The 20822-nt window shown below is 48.9% G+C and overlaps 7 protein-coding genes across 7 annotated transcripts; 2 read left to right on the top strand and 5 right to left on the bottom strand.

Moving 5' to 3' along the window:
* Positions 1-236: 236 nt before the first annotated feature.
* ONS95_005497 (uncharacterized protein) lies at positions 237-2091 on the bottom strand. Its single transcript, XM_058498908.1, has 3 exons — positions 1544-2091; positions 1007-1497; positions 237-953 (listed from the first exon to the last, which is right to left on the bottom strand). Exons 1-3 carry the CDS (start codon positions 1749-1751, stop codon positions 321-323), a joined length of 1332 nt encoding a protein of 443 aa, XP_058351175.1. The 5' UTR covers positions 1752-2091; the 3' UTR covers positions 237-320.
* Positions 2092-2215: 124 nt separating this feature from the next.
* PAN2 (poly(A)-specific ribonuclease) lies at positions 2216-6468 on the top strand. Its single transcript, XM_058498907.1, has 11 exons — positions 2216-2339; positions 2481-2755; positions 2807-2933; positions 2983-3569; positions 3616-4026; positions 4073-4323; positions 4375-4514; positions 4569-4676; positions 4726-5128; positions 5175-5388; positions 5449-6468. The coding sequence occupies exons 1-11, from the start codon at positions 2319-2321 to the stop codon at positions 6368-6370; spliced, it is 3459 nt and encodes a 1152-aa protein (XP_058351174.1). The 5' UTR covers positions 2216-2318; the 3' UTR covers positions 6371-6468.
* A 379-nt stretch (positions 6469-6847) lies between these two features.
* On the bottom strand, positions 6848-8398 carry ONS95_005495 (uncharacterized protein; the record flags this gene model as incomplete). The annotated part of the gene is made up of 1 exon (XM_058498906.1): positions 6848-8398. The coding sequence occupies one exon, from the start codon at positions 8396-8398 to the stop codon at positions 6848-6850; it is 1551 nt and encodes a 516-aa protein (XP_058351173.1).
* Positions 8399-8786: 388 nt separating this feature from the next.
* On the bottom strand, positions 8787-12392 carry PCK1 (Protein kinase C-like 1). Its single transcript, XM_058498905.1, has 6 exons — positions 11323-12392; positions 11161-11236; positions 10923-11095; positions 10843-10870; positions 9873-10427; positions 8787-9825 (listed from the first exon to the last, which is right to left on the bottom strand). Exons 1-6 carry the CDS (start codon positions 11679-11681, stop codon positions 9037-9039), a joined length of 1980 nt encoding a protein of 659 aa, XP_058351172.1. The 5' UTR covers positions 11682-12392; the 3' UTR covers positions 8787-9036.
* A 256-nt stretch (positions 12393-12648) lies between these two features.
* ONS95_005491 (uncharacterized protein) lies at positions 12649-20791 on the top strand. Its single transcript, XM_058498902.1, has 4 exons — positions 12649-17009; positions 17060-19379; positions 19571-20310; positions 20368-20791. Exons 1-4 carry the CDS (start codon positions 16964-16966, stop codon positions 20562-20564), a joined length of 3303 nt encoding a protein of 1100 aa, XP_058351169.1. The 5' UTR covers positions 12649-16963; the 3' UTR covers positions 20565-20791.
* On the bottom strand, positions 14294-14908 carry ONS95_005493 (uncharacterized protein; the record flags this gene model as incomplete). Its single annotated transcript, XM_058498904.1, has 2 exons — positions 14294-14595; positions 14701-14908. 2 exons carry the CDS (start codon positions 14906-14908, stop codon positions 14294-14296), a joined length of 510 nt encoding a protein of 169 aa, XP_058351171.1.
* Positions 15320-16163, bottom strand: ONS95_005492 (uncharacterized protein; the record flags this gene model as incomplete). Its single annotated transcript, XM_058498903.1, has 2 exons — positions 15320-15585; positions 15737-16163. 2 exons carry the CDS (start codon positions 16161-16163, stop codon positions 15320-15322), a joined length of 693 nt encoding a protein of 230 aa, XP_058351170.1.
* Positions 20792-20822: the final 31 nt, after the last annotated feature.

Raw genomic sequence — 20822 nt, 5'->3', positions numbered from 1 at the left:
CTTTTCTTCTCATGCATTTACTACGGTGTTCATAAGGGGTTCGGGGGTCGAATATGGGGTTGCTTCTATTCCACGGAGTATGAGGCTGGTAGCATTTCTATGGACTTTATGCGTTGTTTCTGGCTGGACTTTGGCGCAGAATTAGGATCAGATAGGAATACAGAGAAATTTCGACTTTGTCAGCGTGCCAGAGAGCTTTCGGATATACAGATTATTAGCTTAGATAGAAATCATGTGCTATTTCAGGCCAAACATTTACATTTTTGATCCAAGTGTTATAAAATTACTGTATGTGCTCGCCTCTACTTATGCTGACCTACTCAATCACTAACATAGTGATGGAAAATACCCGAGGTCAGTACCAGCAATCCGCTGCAAGTCATGAAGACCAAATTCCGATACTCTGGGCCCTCCTTGATCAAGGACAGGGCCACCACAACAAAGACATTCAAGGGAATCCTCAGCATCCCATAAATCCTCGCCCTTATCCCATCATCAATAAACCTTCCCTTCAGATATCCCACGCTCGGCCAATACATGCCCACACACGCTTCAAAGACACAGAAACTCCAAAATGTCATCCCCTCATCTCTCACTACGACCGTGATGAGCAGACTGCTGCTCGCGGTGGCGAATATTATGGTTAGTATACGGGCGTGGGAGATCAGCTGGTATTTGGATACGAGGAGATTAAAGGCTAGAGAGCCGGCCATGACAGAGCCCATGAAGCAGGCGAAGATCATGCCGAGTGGTAATTCGGGGGATTTTGCGAGTGATTGAGCGGCTTTGAGGGCCGGCGTCCAGAAGAACACGAACAGATACATGCTGCCTTCGAAAAAGCAAGATGCGAGCCCGAGAGTAAGGATGCGTTTGTCTGTGAAGCAGGTTTTGAGGGCATCTTTTGGGGGAGTGGATGATTCAGAGGATGAGTGACTGTCGCCGTAATTCTCGGTCTGCGAGAGTATAAGTACATGTTTGAAAGTAGTGAGGGGATGAAGCCACTCACCCAGCAGACTAAGATGATCCAGAAGGCGACCATCAACAAGGCGGCGCCGGCCATAAAGGGAGCTCGTTTCGTGTGGGTGAAATTGACCAGCCACTCGCTGAACACACCAGATAAGATTGCAACAATACTGTTCAGTGTTGTCATGATCCCATACATGCCGCTCAGACTCGACCCTGCCTTGTCCATTTGCCGCTTGTGATATTCAGTGACCATCCAGCTTTCAAAGGCACTGTACATCAAGCTCGTGCTTAGACCACCGAAGACTCGACCGAAGAATAGAGCTGGAACGCTTGGGATGAGCGTCGACAAGCAAGCTATGGAGTAGGTGATGCAAAAGACCAAACATGCGGTCTTGCGGCCATATCGATCAGCGAATTGGCCAACAAAATATCCGCTTATTCCGCCTGATAGAAATCCCGTTGTGAAGAGGGCTGCAACTGTTCGTTCTGGAAGTCCGAATTGATCTTTGTATAAGCTGTATACATAGGGTCCTGAATTTATTAGGACGGATAGATGTGAGATCGAGACAGAGCATACCCTGAAGCCAATCTGATCCCATCACTAGACAGTACACTGTGAGGAAAAGGCGCGTGAACTGGCTAGCTTCTGCTTTTGCTCGCGGCGTAACCATTGAATGATTCGACGATTTCTCTTCTGGTGATTTCTCCCCAGTGTAATATTGCCGCCAGCTTAGGAGACCACATCCTGTCACCAGCAGAAGGAACGCTGAATCGTAGAAGTTCATGATGATGGTTTATAAGGGAAGCTGCCAGCGCTGGAATAGGAATAACGAAAGAAAGTAGAAATCGAGTAGAACAGATAGCTTTAATAATGAGAAATGTTGCGATCGACAGAGCGATCTTTCAGCACAAACAAATATGTGGTACTTCAAACAAAACATGTCATCCCATCGACATGTGTGAGACGCCGAGCCGGAACTCTGAGACGAAGCGCGCAGGGTAGAGCTTCATAGCTGTTGCTACTCTTTCGCCTGACCTTTGAGGTGCAGCTCCATGTAGAGTTCTTGAACGAGAGAGGAGCAGTCATTTTGGTTAGACCGCGTGTAATCCGTACCTTATTAGAACAAACTCGCTTGAGAAGGATAGGTTGATGTCGCGCTGTGTAGATAAGTAAACAACCGACAATCGGGATCGCGCTGACTAAGCGTCACCCACCGCCCAAGTCTTGCTAGCTACTTCAAGATGGCAGAAACGGATCACATCCCAGCCCGCTTTGAGGCTTTGAAGGTTGGTTGACATTGCACTTATTGTTACCCAGCCATGGATTGGTAAAACATAGCCGAGCAGATTTGATGGATGGCGATTGGGAGGAAGTAAGTTATTTTGAATCTGCAAGTCGGTTGTTTTGTGCGAGGCAGAAGGACCATATCAAGACCCTCAGCGGGGCTTCAGCCTCGAGCCCTTGATATGCTCGATAGCTTCACTTTACACAATACTGAATCACTTCTCGATAGGTCGGGCGCTTGCTCCTTCCGCCTCCTGGACCTCAAGCGCTCCCAACGCCCGTATCGACATTTGCATTCGATAACTCGCAGGAACTGTTGTGGTGCGGGAATCAATTCGGACGCGTCTCTGCTTTCTACGGCAATGAGCTCCAACGATATACCTCCTTCAAATGCGGAGATGGACCGGTTCACCAGTTGCTATTCCACGAGAAAGGAATTGTTGCGTTGGGGTCCAAAAGTGTACACATGGCAATGAGGAGGGGCCCTCCAATATGGCATATCACGTACTGCTCCACAAATCGGATGTTCGATCATGGCTGATAAATTGAACATAGTCACAATGAGATGAAGGATCTCCGATGCATGAGTTACACGAATAAAGGGACAGGGGAGATCCTAGTTGCCGGGCTACAAGACCAGATGTTTATAATTGACGTAGAGAAGGGCACTATCGTCAAGCAGGTACATAGTGAATCCAGATCCTCAGACATCCTTGAACTAAAAATTTCAGGTCCCAACCAGTGATCAATATACTATGATGAGGAGGAGTCGATATATTTGCGCCGCCACTCAGAGAGGCTCCATCAATATACTAGACCCTTCAGACTTTCGTGTTATCAAAGTCTGGAATGCCCATTCCTCCCTGATTCACGATATGGATGCACAAAATGACTTCATTGTCAGTTGTGGATGCCAACTACGACAAGGGCAGCCGTATATTCTAGATGTGATGGTCAATGTCTTTGACCTGAAGAACATGGTTGCCTCGAGTCCGGTTCCGTTTCCTGCTGGGGCAGCATACCTACGGATGCATCCGCGAATGTCAACAACACTGATTGTTGTATCCCAGCATGGCCAAATGCATATAGTTGATCTCATGAACCCGAATTCAAGCAACATAAAGCAAGTAAGCACTCTGGCCTACATAAGCATGATTGAAATTGCACCATCTGGAGAGGCGGTTGTCCTAGCAGATGCTGAATGTAACATCCACCTGTGGGGATCTCCTTCGAGAATGCGTTTCGGAGATGTCAGTAATCCAGTAGAATTTGCTGAGCCGGAAGAATCCCATATCGAGGTTGATTGGAGTCCCAACACGTAAGAATACCCTTCCGGCAAGTAACTCAGATCTGATATTCCCTAGACCTTTGAGTAGCATCGGCATGCCATATTATCGTGAGCAACTGCTCTCATCATGGCCTAGCCACTTGGTCTTTGAAACTGGTGCTCCACCTCCAAAGATAGACCAGCAGTTTCTGTCGTCGTTGAAGGTGACTGAATGGGGTGGATACGGACGCAACAACCGCGCCACGAAGAGAAACCAGATCGAAAATACTCGAACGTTTGAGAAGACTCCTGCCAGCTTGCAGGCGCCCAAGTTCCTCAGTGAGAAGGCGAGAGAGGCGTCCAATGACGGATCTGGTGAACGTCGATCTAGCACCGCCGATGACATTGGGGCCAATGAGGTTTTGAGTCTGAAAGCAGATGTTCCCGTATGGTATGAAAATGTAGAGATCAAGTACAGCAAATTTGGTGTGGATGACTTTGATTTCGGGTCAGTCAAACTGTAGATTGAAATGAGTATAGCTGACGAGTTCCAGATATTACAACAAAACAAAGTATTCTGGACTGGAAATTCACATCCCAAATTCCTACGCCAATCCATTGTTGCAGATCTTACACTTCACTCCTCTCATCCGCAATCTTGCTCTGCAACATACCGCAACAAGGTGTGTCAATGAGCTGTGCCTGCTGTGTGAGATGGGCTTCTTGTTTGACATGCTTGAAAGGGCTGAAGGGTCTATTTGCCAGGCTACCAACTTCTTGAAGACTTTCAGCTACCAGCCACAAGGTATGTAGACTCTGGAAAATTCACCAATCCACATGTACTGACCAAAATCAGCTGGACCACTGGGTCTGTTGGAAGAGGATGCATTAGGCTCTTCCCTCACAACTATGTTGCAAGGGCTGAACCGCTTCTTGTTGGATCGACTAACACAAGATTGGAAAAGTATACTTCCACAGAATCCAGTATTTGATCAGGTAATTTGTCCTTTGTCCTTTGTTGCTCTACCAAAACCTGGCTTACATTGATAGATTTTGGCAACTTCGGCAACAACTGGGATTCGCTGCATGGCATGCCGAAGCGAACACACCAGACCTGGGACTACTACCTTTGTCAATGAATTACTTTACCCACTGCCCGTAAGCTATTTCACTATCTTTTGAGGTTTTCTGTCTGACCAGTTATTAGAAAATCCTCGTGCGAAATGCAAGAGCCCAGAAGCCATCGTTTTCCCAAATTCTCAAATCCAGTGTTGAACGGGAGACAACCAGTAGAGGATGGTGTAGTAGATGCCAGAGATACCAATCTCTTGCGACCAAAAAGACCATCCATGGTGTACCAGCTATCTTGATGCTCAATGCTGCCGTCAACAGTCCCGAAGCCAAACAATTCTGGGCTGTGCCAGGATGGTTGCCAGAAGAAATCGGGATAATTATCGACCAAGGACAGTTCTTCTGCTACCAGGGTGATGACTTGAAGCTCCATATTCAAAGGGGCATGCACAATATAACGGTGTACTCTTTGGTCGGAGTGGCTGCCGAAATTATGAGCGGTATAAACCAGAAAGCACATCTTGTTTCACTTGTAAACGGTAAGATCTTCTACTCGATAATATTAGCCATGCTCACATAAGACAGTCGCCCACTCACTCCAGACTAAGCCAGAGGAGAGTAGATGGCATCTGTTCAATGATTTTCTGGTACGCCCTATCAAAGCGGCGGAGGCACTCACTTTCAACACAACTTGGAAACTACCTTCTGTGATCACGTATCAAGTCAAGGCATATAACAATAAGATCGACGATATCTGGAAACAAACATTGGATACTAAAGTTCTTTACATGGACACCAAGTAAGTCTCATTCCTCCTGCAAGTCGGTGACTACCAAAGTCTTATTTGACACCTTCACAGTGCCAACCCTGTGAAAACATATCGACCTCTAGCATTCCCCCAAGAGGCCCCAGTCGAGGGGACCATAATTGCCCTCGACACCGAATTCGTCTCCGTCCGCCGCCCCGAGATAGAAGTAAATGCGAAAGGAGACCGCACAACCGTCAGACCTATCGTATATGCCCTCGCCCGGGTTTCAGTCGTCCGCTGCTCTGGCGAAGACGAAGGACTCCCCTTCATCGACGACTACATCCACATCCGAGACACCGTAGTCGACTACCTAACCGAGTACTCGGGCATCCGAAAAGGGGATCTTGACCCTGGAGTCTCCAAGCACAACCTTGTCGCTCTAAAAGTTGTATACAAGAAACTATGGATCCTGCTCAACCTCGGCTGCCGCTTCCTTGGCCACGGTCTTAAGCAAGACTTCCGCGTGCTGAATGTCCACATACCCAAGAGCAAAGTCATCGACACTATCGATCTCTTCTACAGTGCTTCACACCTCCGCCGTCTCTCCCTCTCGTTTCTGGCATCTTACCTCCTGAAAGAGGAAATCCAACTCGAGACCCATGATAGTATTGAAGATGCACGCACCGCGCTCAAACTGTATAAAAAGTTCCTGGAGTTTCAAGATGCAGGGATCTTGGAGCTTATGATTCAGGATATCTATCAGAATGGGAGGAGTATGGGCTTTAAGGCTCCCGCCGCGAGAAAAGACGGCCTTCTGATTGAAAGGACACAAACACCGGAGTTGGGCGTTGAGGGGGCGCATCATGGAGGTGCTGCTTCGGGGTCAAGATCAGGTCCTACGACACCGATTAGGAAACCGATTGGATTGGCGCCTGGCACCGGGAGTACGACTTTTAGTTCCGGGTGGACGCCTGGGAAAGGGGGAGCTACGCCTGGGAAAGGGGGAGCTTTGGGTGGATCGCCTTTGAGGTAGGTAGACTGTAAGGTAGGGAAACTTAAAGTATTATAGATACTAGATGGAAGCATGGAGGAATGAAAGGAGCACTGCTATTGTGATGATCATCTGACAAATGAAAACAAATCCAAATCGAAAATAGAGGCAAGATTCAAGCAGTCACTTGGTGATGTGATCAGATCTTAGTCGACCACGAAGTGTCATCTATTCTCACCATCATCATGAACGTGCTGTCTTGTCTTAACTCGTCGCATTTCTAGTAGCCAAACCCGCCAGCAAAACAAGTATAGCTAGCAAACTTGCTTGGTAGTCCTCAAACGTCCGTCCATCACCTCATCCCAAAGACGCCAACCAGCCACATAAACATGGCAGGTATTGATATCCCAAACCATTTCCGCCCCTCTCCATCGAACGCCATGCAAAAAAGGTGTACAAAATAGGTCACAAGTATAATACGCAGGGCAGATCTCAAAGGACCTTTCTTCTCTTTCCCTTTCAATCAGCACTTGCACTGAGATCATAAGTCTTATCCCACATGCTCCTGAGTATAGCTCCCTGGTCATTCCCATCGCCACCCCTATCACTCACATTTCCATCCTCGAGACTTCCCGACTGCCCCTCATAACTCGAGTTCGCATCATTTGCATTTGGTTTCCCACCTCCATCCTTCGCTAGACTCCGCGACTCCTTCAGACTCTGGCTGAGACCATATCGACCAGTGTTTGCGCCTTGCTCATTGCTATTATTGGCTTTATGAGCTGGAATTCTGCGGTTCTTCTCTGCGCCAGGGAGCTGAGCGAGGCGTTTGAAGGCTTTCGCGATGGGGTCCTGATAGCGTCTAACGACCAGGTATTCGAGACCAGTTCGTTCGAGTTGGAGCTTGATGCGTGGATCGCGACCGTCGTAGCCGGCCCCCCCTACCAGTGATGTACCTCCAATACCTCCGTGTAGGCCCGCGAGACCATTCATAGCCACACCCGGCGCCATCTGTTGCGGCTCAATATTCGAGCTCGCTCTTTGGAGCCAGAGCTTCTGTTGTGTGCGTGATTGCTGGGGCGGTATATATGCGTGGCCTGTGGAGGACTTTCTCGATCTGGGTGCTAGAACACTCTCTTCCTCGTCATCTTTCTCCTGGTCTGGCCTCGTCAAATTGCCCATCGATTGCGCTCGCTTTATATCATCGTTTACTTGATTCGCTCTTCCTTCGTTCTTGCGATTGTTGAGATACGGGGAGTTCTCGCTCGGTGTACCTGATCCTCCTACGAAGCGCGAAACCACTTCATTGCCGCCGCTCCCAACAGTCGGTGTGCCGCTCTGGCTCTTTTCTGGGGAGACGGGGGTATATCCTGAAGGTGTTGCAGTAGCCAGAGACATCTTGGTAGTGTTCTGGGAATGTGATCGTTGTAGAAGTCGTTCTGTAATGACCTTTGCATCTGCTGAATGGCGAGAAGCTTGTTTGTCTTCAGCACCGTTTGCGACTGAACTTATTTTTGAATTGCCAGGAGGCGATTGTGGCGGCGAGTGCGATTGCGAATTGCTGGCGCTTGGTTTTGAAGATGAATGGCCGCTAGCAGGTCTCGAAGCAGATCTGGATAATGCTGGTGACGCAGATGAGCTCGCGTTCTCCCAGGCGTCGTCCTGATCACCAATCTCAAAGTGAACAGATGCAGGTCTCTTCACTTGTTCGTGGCCTGCCTTGGAGCGTTTTGTTACGTCTGCAGATGACCGATTGCGCTTTAGGGTAACATGCGAAGAGTTCTTCTTCAGGTCCTTCGAGGAGGAATTCCGTGCCAGCTTCTTCAGATCCGTGTGTGACCCGTCGTTTCCGTGTGCGGCTTTCGTGAGTTTGTGCAGCGCTTTACTCGACGGTACTCTGGCGTGTCCTCGTCCTCCTCCGCCGACTACGTGCTTCTCCCTCTTGTGCTTCCCATGTTGCGGAGGTGTGGTTGAAGGTGAGTCCGTCTGGCTGTGGACGGAATTCGTCGAACGATGCTGGCCGAGAGACGGCCGCGCTTGCGATTGTGAGGGCAAATGCTCGGATGGCATTCTGTGGTTTCGTTTGTCTGCGTGCCTTGATTCATCTGCAGGGCAATAATTGCTTTTCTGCTTGTGTCACTAGAAGGTGTGTTGTGAACGAGTGAATGGTTGGGCAAGCTAGTCAGGTCGACGGCTCGGATGTGTTGGCTCGGCCTTGTTCCTCCCGCATTTAGACTTGCTGACCTCTAAAAGCCATTGATGCCCAATTTCAGAATGTAATTGGAACGTAGCTGCTGGGCGTTATGCTCAGGTTTGCCAAATAGCTCAATCATGCCTAATAATCTTATTTTTAAATCCCTCATTCATCATATCCACTTCTGGGTGCCACCCAATCAGAACGAAGATATACGAATGCGGTCAGCTTCATTCATCTAGTAGAGCATAACGAAAAGCAATAATGCTTCATTCCCAATTGAAAGGTTCCGATATCCGCTCAGCCGCAAATAATATACTGGGACGTTATGGAGCCGGGTTTTAATCTATCGGATTATCATGTCACAACCAAGCATGTAGACAAGTGATCAGTTTTACAATGTTTTTGTATTCTTATGTTGTTTGCTTGTGCTAAACAACATCGGGTGACGCCATGCAATTTATTAAAGTTTGATGAATCCAATCGTTCCGCGAACCGGGGGAATATCCATAACCTACACCGCTGGGCCGGCCTTGATCACATCCTCTGTAGCCTCATCGGAGTACTTCTTGAAGTTCTCAACGAAAAGACCACCGAGCTTCGTTACCTCCTGCTTGAAGCTTTCGTGTCCTTGACTCCATGCGTTGCTTGGGTTCAGAAGTTCTGAAGGAACGTTGGAGCAAGTCTTAGGTACAGCAAGGTTGAAGGTCTCGTAATTCTCGTACTCGACCTTGGCGAGCTCGCCGGAGTGGATCGCGTCGAGAATGGCACGAGTGTACTTCAATGGGCAACGCTTTCCACCGGTGGTAGCACCGGCTCCAACCCATCCGGTGTTCAACAGCCAGGCGTTAGCCTTGTGGTGCTCAATCTTGTCAGCCAACATCTTGGCATATCTCATTGGGTGAAGGGCCAGGAAAGGTTGTGCGAAGCAAGAAGAGAAGGTAGCTTGTGGCTCAGTGACACCATCTTCGGTACCAGCCATCTTCGAGGTATAACCGGAGATGAAATGGAACATAGTTTGGGCGGAATTAAGTTTCGAGATTGGTGGCAACACACCACGGGCATCGCAAGTGAGGAGGATGATGTTGCTGGGGTGGTTTTCTGACAAACATGGGATCTTGGCGTTCTCGATGTATTCGATGGGGTATGCGCAACGAGTGTTCTCGGTAAGAGTCGAGTCATCATAATCAACGAGACGGGTCTCGGGGCTGAAAACAACGTTCTCGAGAACCGAACCGAACTTGATGGCACCGAAAATATCTGGTTCCTTCTCGGCTGAGAGACCGATACATTTCGCGTAGCACTGATGATGATTAGTAAGAGACTGACACTGCCTGATTATTTACTTACACCACCCTCAATGTTGAAAACACCACGATCACTCCAGCAGTGTTCGTCGTCACCGATCAAAGCACGATTGGGGTCTGCGGACAAGGTTGTTTTTCCAGTTCCTGACAAACCGAAGAAAACAGTGACGTCTCCATCTTTGCCTTCATTCGCGGAGGAGTGCAGAGTAAGAACGTTGTGCTTGACAGGCATCTCGTAGAAGAGGACTGTGAAAACTCCCTTCTTCATCTCCCCAGCGTACTCGGTACCCAGAATAACCATCTCCTTGTCTGCGAAGTTGATCGCAACTGAGGTACCAGAGGTCATGCCCTCGGTATATCTGTTCGCTGGGAAGGATCCGGCATTGTAGATAGTGTAGTCTGGGTGGAAATGCTCAAGATCTTTACGATCAGGTCGGATGAGCATATTCCTCATGAACAGAGCATGGTAGGCACGGGCGCAGACAACTCGGACTTTGATTTGGTACTTCTTGTCCCATCCTGCAAATCCGTCGACAACATAGATACGGTTTCTAGTGTTCAGGTAATCGATAGCACGTTCTCTGTTAATTCTCCAGACCTATGAAAACAGAGTTAGCGAGTGGTCGTGTGCAGAGCCTGTCGTCAAAATAAAGTCCCCCCATTTCCACGTGATGTGAAAGGGGGTGCCCAGACTGCACGTGTGGGGGGTGCTATGACATAATAGTGCAGCAGACCCCTCGACACAAAATGCGGGGTTGAGGACGACAGCCGAACTTTTGTAGTGTTTTTTCCGGTGCTCCCCGAAAGCTGAAGAATATGGTCTGTCTGAGAGTGGTAGAGGATGGTGATGTCGGGTATGTGCCAGAAATAGTAAAGAGGAGGGGAAATAATGACGTTTGCTGAAATGTGATCCCAGTTGATGTCGTTGAGAACATAGAAATTGGAGCGACGACAGACAGCTCGTCGGGAAAGATTTGTTGAAGTAATAGACCTTTTGTAAAATACAAACTTACGTCAGGTGTCATTGCCTTGTTAACAGGTCTATAACAGTCAGTATTCGTGCATAGCAATTGAAACGATTGTGTGTGCTCACCCCCACCAGATCTCATTTTCTGAGCTGGGCTCCTTGACAATTCGTTTGTCTAGGGGTGATCGACCAGTCTTTGCTCCTGAATATGCTGTGAGGGCACCGGTAGATGTGATGGCAGAGCCAGTTTCGTAGACGAGGGCATCTTCGTAAAGGGCAGCGACACTCGGGTTGGGAACCTGTGGGAGAGGGAACGACTTAGTACAACTTCATTCTGGAACAGACTTGTCCTGGCGGTACTTACGATAGCTACTCGATCATAATCGATATGTGCCTTCTCGTGCAACTCTTCTTCCAGCTCTGTATGCTCCTTGACAGGCCTATTGAGGGGTTAGTACTTTGTCTTGTGTAGGACGCCAGCTGTAGCAATGGCAGCGAGGGCGCTTGGAGAGAGGCTTTGACGTACTGTACTCCACCGGGGTGAAGAGCCGTCTTATTGACAGTATTGATAGTAACCATGTTTCTTAAGCTGGTGCTGTGATAGTTGCCAGTGCGGGTTGCGAGGATTTTGGATTTGGGGCCAAGTTCGCGGGGATCTGGATAGGGAGAGGAAGTTCTCTCGATGGGGTCGGCAGAGTTATTTAAGTAGGGCGAGGGCTTCGACATTTTGAAGGTCCGGCTGTGATTGCGGGTCTTGCGGGCACTGGTCTGGCTGTTGCTACGGGTTGATGATAGCAGGCAGTGGTGGAAGTGGTGGGGAAGATTGACTCTGGGGGTTAAGGACCCGAGGTGGAGGAGTCTGAGCGAATCACGAACGCGAGCCATCCTCGTCGTCCTTGTCAACTGGGTCTCGACCGAAAACAACACGGGCGAGCTGAGTTGGAAGGTCGGGTGGACACGGAAGATGCAGCTGTTTCACGAACTCCCTCTGCTTGATCACGGCGATCGTGAAGACCTCCGCACAATTGGCAAGCAGGCATGAGGTTGTGGCCGGATGTGCTCATCGGCAGCCCTGCCCCTTCACATGCGCTGCTCTGCTTGCTTGACCACCACTGCCGCCGACGACTTTATCCAGCGTCAACGGACGGCTTCCTAAATAGATCGGATCGCAATCTTGAGGCTCTTCAACGTCACTCTCGAACAAATAAGGTAGGCTTATGGCACGAACTCGGGCGATCTGTGGGGAATGTCTACAGCGACAGCAGTGGTGGGATGAAAATGATGGAGACCACTCGAGACTCGGGAGTTGGGACCGTCACGGAGTCTTGGGGGTTCATGGCTCATGCAAATTCGATCTTCCCTTCCTTGTCTTGTGCATCTCAGCCGAACCCTTGCCACAGGCTGCATACAGAAGGAGCACAGGAGCCTTCGAGGCTTCCTGCACACGAGGGGGCGCCCCGAGTTGGTCCTTCCCCGCAGCTCGGCACAAGGCAGGCTTGGGCTTAGGCTCAGGCTCAGGCTCAGGCTCAGCCTTCGGCTTGGGACGCCAAGGCCAACTCTGGTCTAGAACCCCCCTCCCCCTGGCATGGTTGGAAGCAACTGCTGTTGGTCCTACCGGTCGAGCGGTAGGTACGAGTATGTTCGTACGGCTGCGGTACATGTACATGACATGTACCTTACTGTAATTGTCCCCCCTCTTCGGGCATGATTGCCCGCGGTCTTGTATTTTTCCGTGATGCATCACCAGCGTTGGACAACATTACTGTATTGACGATTGGCTTTACCCTAGCTTGGGCTTCTCCAATTTCCAGACATTTGGTAGTCACCGGATGCAAAACTGTCGCAAAGCTGACCGCAAACGAAAGTATGTACAGTAATAGTCCATTCTGATTGGTGTTCAGACAAACTTTGGCGGCAAAGAATTCTGCCTTATTACATAACCACTCTCCTGTCACGATTTGGGCTTGTGGCGGGGCAATGGAGGGGTCCGGAATGTGGGGCTCTCTAACTTCCAATTCCGACGGGACGGCTTCGAAATTGGAACAGCTCCCGACCTGGGGAAGCCAAGCGGAAAACACCAAGGCATAGAACTTGATTCGAGCATGCAACATATTTGCAAGTTAAATCCTGTCCTTCCTGAGGCCAAGTACAGTCGGCTCTCGGATACATTCGCTCCTCAAGAGACCGAAACTGCGATATTCTTTCAAAGCTTCGCTTTTGACCCCTTCGGATATCACCCGAAACGGCATTGCAGCGCGGGGTTGTTCCGTCTGAGAGGACCCGGATTGACCCGATATATAAGGATGGCGAAGTAACTTCACACTTCCAGCTTATCGTGCTCCAGTACGGTGCATGATTTGGAATTGGTGTTTTCTGGCAGTACTGTACGTAACCCTTGCCCTAGCGTTCCAGCTTGTGTGCTTTTCCTGGAAAGTTTCGGTGCGATGGAGCGAGAATGAAGTGGACATTTGAACCACTATCTCGCATCAATATTCCTGTACTTATAATGCATGCCTTGCATGTCAATATTGAATTTACTATGTCCACGCCTGTCATTTCTTCCATATGTAATTTACCTCCTATTTGCCCTGAATTATCGTCCTTTGCTGCTGCCTTCACTTCATGTTTCCTTCAAATCAAACTTCACCCTCGGAACATCGGATGCATCCAGAGGTGACAGAACCTGGCCCAGGCTGTCTTTCAATTGCGTCAGATAATATCCCACCAAACCATACGATCCTGTCATCATCATTCCTGTTCGTCAATTCCTTATCTTATATTCTTGAGCATGCATACAAAGGATGATCATGTCTCACAGCCTTAAATCCAAGAAGTGCCATTGAGGTCTTTTCAGCTCAGACAGCAAACTTGTTTACAAGCCTAGACTTGAGCAATGCTCTGTCAAGCACGGGAATCATGTTCCAATAGCGTCATACTTTTTGAGCCACTCATTGATCACAAGATAGGATTGATAGCAGAGCCACGTCGTCAATCCTACGAACCTTCATGATTTGTTCCGGATTTTCGTTGTTTCCGTGAGGTTCGGGTGTTGACAATGAGGCTTTTTCTCGATAAGACCTGGCCATTGGGCCAGCCAATGGTAATGGCCCTATGGGAATGCCGACTGCGCTGTGAGCGCCTAATAAGCACCCCGCATTCTATCAGATTAGCTGGTAATACTCTATCGAGTTTGAGGACATGTGAAAGGGCATCGGATAAGTTGCTTGAAATTAGCGAGGCCCTCTATTTGAATGCTTTGACATCACACAAACTCCCCAACCATGAACTCGGTAGCGGTATGATGTGCAAGACTTCTTAACATTTCCTTCTTTTGTCAAGCATCACCAATACGAGAAAGCTATGCCACCAACGAAATGCACATCCAGAACGAGACGAATTCAAAACACGCAGGTGGTTCCCCATTCAAAATAACCACAACACCAGAGCGAAGTAAGCGAGCTCGTTTTCTCACAACACTCTACTCCCATACCTTAGCTCTAAACAGGGACCACACTCCCCGCGCCCTTCCTTGTCATCATCGTAAACCCATTCCCACCCTGATCAAACTCATGCATCCGCAACATCTGCTCATAGAATTTCGTCTCTTTGCTATCCGCCAGTAAGAGCGCTCGTCGGAACTGCGGCCAGCTGTCCAGAACCTCGTCTATACATTTAATGAGGAATTTGCCGAGGCCGCGACCTTGGTAAGGGGCGAGAATATACACGTCTGTGAGATACGCGAAGGAAACGTGATCGGTGATTAAGCGGGCAAGGCCGATTTGTGGGGGTTGGGAACGGCCTGGGGTTCGTCGTCAGTTGATACATCCTGTAGTTTTCTATATTCTCTGTCAAGAAGATAAAATAGAGATTGGTTATTCAAAACTAAGTTTAAGTGGTGACGGACCTGCAATCTCAGCTGACGTCTTCGGCAACTCGTAGACACCGAAACAGAGACTGTTATCCAACATCTTCTGCAACAGAGCCTCTTCCATGGGTTTAGCCCAATGCACGTAATCTGTAGCGAAAGCTGCGTTGACAGCTGCTGGTTGGATAAGGACTGGGTTGGTGGAGAAGAGGAAATTGTCTTTGTACCATTCGGGTGGTGTTGACATTTTTGTGGGCTTGTAGGGTATGGTTGTTTATGGATGAGTGACTTGAAGGTGATGCCGGATGCTAGGATTGCTCAGGGTATTTCGTTTTGAGTTTTGAGAAGACGAGTGGATTAGAGAGATGCAGGAGTGAGATCTATGGGGTACATAATGTACACTGGGTAAGATTTGCGGTCCGGCCCGAGTCCAAGCCCGGCTTACTGTTAAGTGGGGGACTCGTCCAATTCTGTCACATGGGCGAGCTACATACAAATCGTCTCATAGCCATTATTGAGTAAGACACAAATTGGTATTAAGACGCTCGAAAACAAATTGTGGGGTACCGCGTCTTTAACGTGCTAGTCCGCACTAACCAATCCACGTCAAGGTTAACGACTCAATCCTTCCCGTCTGACTCACAATAACCTCCAGTGCTCAAGTTTGGTGACCATATTCCTGATCCGCTTCTTGGTACCTTGGCAGGATTTCCCATCCATCTGACAAGGCAGATGAGTACGGCGGTGGTGGATCGTTCAACTCTCCTTGCGACTGTGGTTGTTGCTGCTGCTCTGGTATGCGACGGGTAGTTTCGCTTCTTGAGCTTGAAGATGGGACTACAGCCCTGGAACTTTCCCCAGCACTCGCTTTGCTTGGAGACGAGGGATCAGGGATACCTTTCCCTTGTCGTTTGGCCCAGTATGCTGTAGTGGTGTTAGCTTGAGGTAGGGGATGATTAGATAGATAACGTGAGGTTCCAAAACAGACGTCGCCTTGCAATGGAGAACGGGCGAGATGCTAGAAAGAAGATGAAGCAAAACAGTATAGTAGCAGCAAGAGAAACGCAAAACCAACCTTTGCATCCAGGGCAGTAATCTACCCACCTCGGCCCCTCAGCCACCAGACCCCTCCCATCTTTATAGATGAAGTAATCTCTCTTCAATGGTCTCCGGTCAAGACAAGCACAGCACTCAGAGGTATTCAAGCCACAGCTGATTTGGTGTTCACATCTCATGCTTCTGTACATGAGTTTCTCGTCTCGATGTGATTTCCAATGGGTCTTGATAGTCTCGGGCTCAGAGTATTCCGGCTGTGGGTATCTGGACCTGGAGCTAGAACCTGAAGTTGAAGCTTGGGGGATGCTCAGGTAAGTTGTTTGTACACGTTCCAGGGCTGTGGGAGTTGGCTGTTGTGTTCGCGTGAAGATACTAGTAATGCTGTTGGTTGTGGAGGATGGAGCGGCTTTAGATTTGCCTTTCCAGTGTAAATCCAAGAGTCCCATTCTGATCATGAGGATTGTTCAAGACGAGGCTGGGTTGTGGACGAGCGATGCTAATAAGGAAGGGACTACCAAAAGCTGTAGAACGTAGTGTTGAAAGGGTGTTGAGTATTTAAAGAATTACCACAAAAATAACTTGCAGTACGCTGTTTTAGGACTGAGGAAAGGATAATGTTCGAATTGATATGGGAGGAATGTGGTCGAGCTGGAGCCTGCTCAGCCTCGAGAAAGTCAGCTACGTTAGGCTAGCAAGCCACTAAACTCCGCCCTCCTTGTGACTGTTCTCTGTCTAATTTTGGACAACTTCGAGGATGAAAAGGCTGATACAGTACGTCTTTGTACAAGTTTATTCTGGTGCTTTCCCTTCCAATTTGATCAACAAGACATGTAAATTAAGCAGGGCAACAAGAATGAAACAACGCAAGACAGCAAGGAAGCAAAACATGACACGACAAAAGCTCAAGCTATCATCCAGCTTTAGATGATTGATACATACTGGAGCTTCTACCTGGGAAATAGTAAATCAACAACAACGACACTCAGATGAGTTTGAAACTGCATATTCATTTTAAGCTTTAGCTCTCAGACTGGGTTATTCAGTTGTTGACATCACGTGAGGATAGGCAAGGCTGAGAGATTGGGAGACCCACTAGGAGGGGCTTAGCGCGAAGATCCACTGAAATTATATTTTTCTCTTCGCACAAGCAGCCATCCTCTTCCATAAACACTGATGTCTTGAGAACCAAGACACTTCTGTTTCCAAAGGTCATCGTGTTCTGTAAAGAATACTTATCACACAAAAAATGGACCAGCAAAAGTTCCTCGAGCTCTTGAAGGGCATCCAAACCCGTATGTTTTCATGTCCTCGACCCCGCCAACAATCTGCTAACAGTTTCCAGCGGACACCGACACAGTCAAGGCGGCCACCACCGAGCTTCGAAAAAACTACTATACTCAGCCGCAGTCCCTCCTATGGCTGCTCCATATCCTTACCACCAACGAAGCCCCTGAAATCCGCCAACAAGCCGCTGTTGAGGCACTCCGTCTGGTTTCAAAACACTGGGTTGCCCTTCCGAACGAGCAGAAGCCAGCGATTCGCGAAAAACTTTTCGAAAGAACACTGAACGAGACCAAGCCTCTCGTTCGACACTCTGCGGCGCGTGTTATCGCCTCCATCGCCGCCATCGATTTGGAAGATGGAGAGTGGGCCTCGCTCCCCAACAATCTTTTCCAAGCCTCCACATCTCCTAAAGTTTCTCACCGCGAAGTCGGGATCTACACTCTATTTTCCTTGCTTGAGACCGCAGGAGACGTCTTCGAAGACAAGCTGCCTGGTCTTTTCTCCCTGTTATCCAACACCATCAAGGATCCTGAGAGCCCAGATGTTCGCATCAATACGTTGCTCTGCCTTAGCAGAGTAGCTATGTTGATTCAGCCTGAAGAGGACCCGGAAAACCTTGCCCGATTCACGGAGATCTTCCCTGCCATGGTGGCTGTGCTGAAGGGTGCTGTTGATGAGGAGAACGAGGATCGCGTTATGCAGGCTTTTGAGGTCTTCCAAACACTCCTAGGATGTGAATCTGCATTGTTGAACAAGCATTTCAAGGACCTCTTGACTTTCATGATCGACTTGGCCGCCGATGCATCTATCCAGGATGAGTCCCGGACACAAGCTCTGTCTTTCTTGATGCAGTGCGCAAGATACAGAAAGATGAAGATCCAGGGCATCAAAGACATGGGAGAGAACTTGACTCTCAAGGCCATGCAAATTGCCACTGAGATCGACGACGAGGAGGACGAGGACGATGTCACTCCTCACAAGACAGCGCTTGGTCTTTTGGATCTTCTTGCGACCAGTCTTCCCCCTCGCCAGGTCATTGTTCCTCTTCTGTCAGCCCTACCACAGTATGTCAACAGCGAACAGCCGAAGTATCGTCAAGCTGGTATCCTGTCCCTGGGAATGTGTGTCGAAGGAGCCCCAGATTTTATCGCAACACAACTCGATGGCTTGATGCCAATAGTTTTGAAGCTGCTTAACGACCCAGTCATTGGTGTTAGAGGCGCTGCCCTCAATGGTGTTGCCAGATTGGCCGATGACCTTGCCGAAGAGCTTTGCAAGCACCATGCTGAGCTCATTCCAGCTTTACTTAAGAACCTTGATGCCGCCACTGTTCAGGCATCCAGTGAGGCCGAAAAGGAGAAAAATCTCGATATTTTGAAGGCAGCATGCAGTGCTTTGGATTCTGTCACTGATGGCGTCGATAAGGCAATCGTGGCGTCATATGTCCCAGAGCTTGTCCCCCGTCTCGTCCAATTACTTGGTCACGAGGATCTCAATGTCAAAGCAAGTGCTGCTGGTGCAATTGGATCTATCGCTGGCTCTGCCATGGATGCCTTCATGCCCTATTTCGAGGGTACCATGGACGCAATGTCTCAATATGTCACGATCAAGGACAGCACTGAAGAGCTTGATCTCCGAGGCATTGTCACCGATTCCATGGGAAGCATGGCTGAAGCAGTTGGCCCTGTCGCGTTCCAGAAATACGTTCAGCCCCTGATGCAAGCCAGCGAGGAGGGCTTGAACCTTGGCCATCCAAGACTGAGAGAGACTAGCTACATTCTGTGGAGTACCTTGGCCAAAGTCTACAAGGAGGAGTTTACACCATTCCTTGAGGGTGTGGTCGGCGCTCTGATGACTTCGCTTAACCAAGAGGAGTCTGATCTCGATTTTGAGATAGGCGAGGAGGCACGGGAATTACTCGGGGATGAAGTTGTCATCGCCGGAAAGAAGGTCAAGCTCGTCACCCCAGAGAGCAAGCCTGAGATAGATGACCTCGACAACATGGAAGATGATGACGATGAGGACGAGGATTGGGATGACCTTACAGCTGTCACTGCAGTTGCCTTGGAGAAGGAAGTTGCGATCGAAGTTTTGGGAGATGTCTTGACAAACACCCGCAAGAACTTCATGCCATACTTTGAGAAGGCGATTGAGACTATTGTCGTCCTGGTGGAGCACTCCTACGAGGGCGTACGAAAGGCAGCCATCGGCACTCTGTGGCGCGCATACGCATGCCTTTGGGCTTTGATGGAAGATCACACCGGCAAGAAGTGGACGCCAGGACTACCCCTTAAGGAGCAACCTTCTGAGGAGCTTCTTAAGCTTGGTGAAGTCGTCACTGTTGCCACAATGTCCGTTTGGGACGATGAAGTTGACCGGTAAGCTCATTCATTCCATGAAAGTCTTCATATCCACACCCTTCTAAATGATGAGTCACATGACGTTATACCCAGCTCACTCAGACGCACAAGTTGCGAATGCTGCGAACGCGTATCTATATTCTGATTGGAAACCAAAATGCTCCTTGTTTGATGACTATAGGCTTCATCTGCTGACTACGTTTCAATAGGGCTGTTGTCACAGACATCAACCGCAACGTCTCCGCATCCTTGAAGCTTTGTGGACCTGCTATCCTGACCCAGGACAAATTCACCGAGCGCATGACATCCACTGTTGCATCCATTCTCACCAAGTCACATCCTTGCCAGAACGACATGGGCGATGAAGACGACCATGATGAGTTGGATGAAGAGGAGTCCTCAGAGTATGATTGGCTTGTCATTGACACCGCACTGGACGTGATTATCGGCATAGCAAAGGCTCTTGGATCGCAGTTTGGTGAGATCTTCAAGGTCTACCAGAAGGCAATTACTAAGTTTGCTTCTTCCACGACCAACTATGAGCGATCTACAGCTGTCGGTGTCATTGCCGAATGCACAAGACACATGGGTGCTGGTGTCACACCATTCACCGCACCTCTTCTCAAGCTTCTCATCCACAAGTTGACAGATGAGGACCCCGAGACCAAGTCCAATGCCGCGTATGCCATTGGATTGCTGATCTTCCACTCCACCGACTCTGCCGCCTATCTCCCAAGCTACAACACCATCTTGAGCAAGCTCGAGCCTCTCCTCCAAACCCAGCGTGCCCGAACTTTGGATAATGCCTGTGGATGTGTTACCCGCATGATCATGGCTCACCCAGACAAGGTCCCTATTGACGATATCCTACCAGTTCTCGTTGACCTCCTTCCTTTGAAGGAAGACTATGAAGAGAACGAGCCTATCTTCACCTGCATTGCCGGATTGTGTAAGTCTCCCAAAATACTAGCCAGATATCAGTCTCATTTGCTGACCTATGACACAGACCAACACCAGAACGCAGCTGTCATCTCTCTCACCCCACAACTTATCCCCATCTTCGCAGCCGTTCTCGGCGAGCCAGCTGAGCAACTTGAGGACGAGACTCGTGCCAAGGTCATCGCTACCGTCAAGTTCATCGCTGAGAAGAACCCAAGCATTGTCCAATCAAACCCGGCTTTAGTGGCCGCCCTTCAAGGATAGAGAACTTTCTCATATGACTGATGACTTTGACGATAATGCATAGAGGCCAGAAATGGTTTGATCTGAAGGAAAAGGGTCCACATGTAGTAGATTGCATGTCTTCTGATGTAGATTCACTGCCGTGGTTGGAATTACCGTGATTTTTGGTTTTAGATAGTTTAGTTAGCATACCCCCGAGACCGATCCCCCTTACGGACTTAACATTCAATGGAAGAAAGAAAGAATTGATATGAATATTTCCTGCTCCTAGTGATACTG

Source organism: Cadophora gregata, assembly GCF_030347475.1.
Source record: "Cadophora gregata isolate MNR1 chromosome Unknown scaffold_16, whole genome shotgun sequence".
In the NCBI taxonomy this organism is placed as follows: domain Eukaryota; kingdom Fungi; phylum Ascomycota; class Leotiomycetes; order Helotiales; family Ploettnerulaceae; genus Cadophora; species Cadophora gregata.
Note: the sequence above shows the minus strand (reverse complement) of the source record. Positions and strands in the feature narration are given on the sequence as shown.

Bases quoted from the DNA above. Each gene is read 5' to 3' on its own strand.
- ONS95_005497 (XM_058498908.1), bottom strand. From the start codon at position 1,751: ATGAACTTCTACGATTCAGCGTTCCTTCTGCTGGTGACAGGATGTGGT. The intron at 1,498-1,543 runs GTATGCTCTGTC...TAATAAATTCAG, and splicing joins GGGATCAGATTGGCTTCAGG to GACCCTATGTATACAGCTTA. The intron at 954-1,006 runs GTGAGTGGCTTC...ATACTCTCGCAG, and splicing joins GGATCATCTTAGTCTGCTGG to ACCGAGAATTACGGCGACAG.
- PAN2 (XM_058498907.1), top strand. From the start codon at position 2,319: ATGGATGGCGATTGGGAGGAA. The intron at 4,027-4,072 runs GTCAGTCAAACT...GACGAGTTCCAG, and splicing joins GTGGATGACTTTGATTTCGG to ATATTACAACAAAACAAAGT. The intron at 5,129-5,174 runs GTAAGATCTTCT...CACATAAGACAG, and splicing joins TCTTGTTTCACTTGTAAACG to TCGCCCACTCACTCCAGACT.
- PCK1 (XM_058498905.1), bottom strand. From the start codon at position 11,681: ATGGCTCGCGTTCGTGATTCGCTCAGACTCCTCCACCTCGGGTCCTTA. The intron at 11,237-11,322 runs GTACGTCAAAGC...ACCCCTCAATAG, and splicing joins CTTCACCCCGGTGGAGTACA to GCCTGTCAAGGAGCATACAG. The intron at 10,428-10,842 runs GTAAGTTTGTAT...CTGTTTTCATAG, and splicing joins ACAAGGCAATGACACCTGAC to GTCTGGAGAATTAACAGAGA.
- ONS95_005491 (XM_058498902.1), top strand. From the start codon at position 16,964: ATGGACCAGCAAAAGTTCCTCGAGCTCTTGAAGGGCATCCAAACCC. The intron at 19,380-19,570 runs GTAAGCTCATTC...ACGTTTCAATAG, and splicing joins TGGGACGATGAAGTTGACCG to GGCTGTTGTCACAGACATCA. The intron at 20,311-20,367 runs GTAAGTCTCCCA...CCTATGACACAG, and splicing joins CACCTGCATTGCCGGATTGT to ACCAACACCAGAACGCAGCT.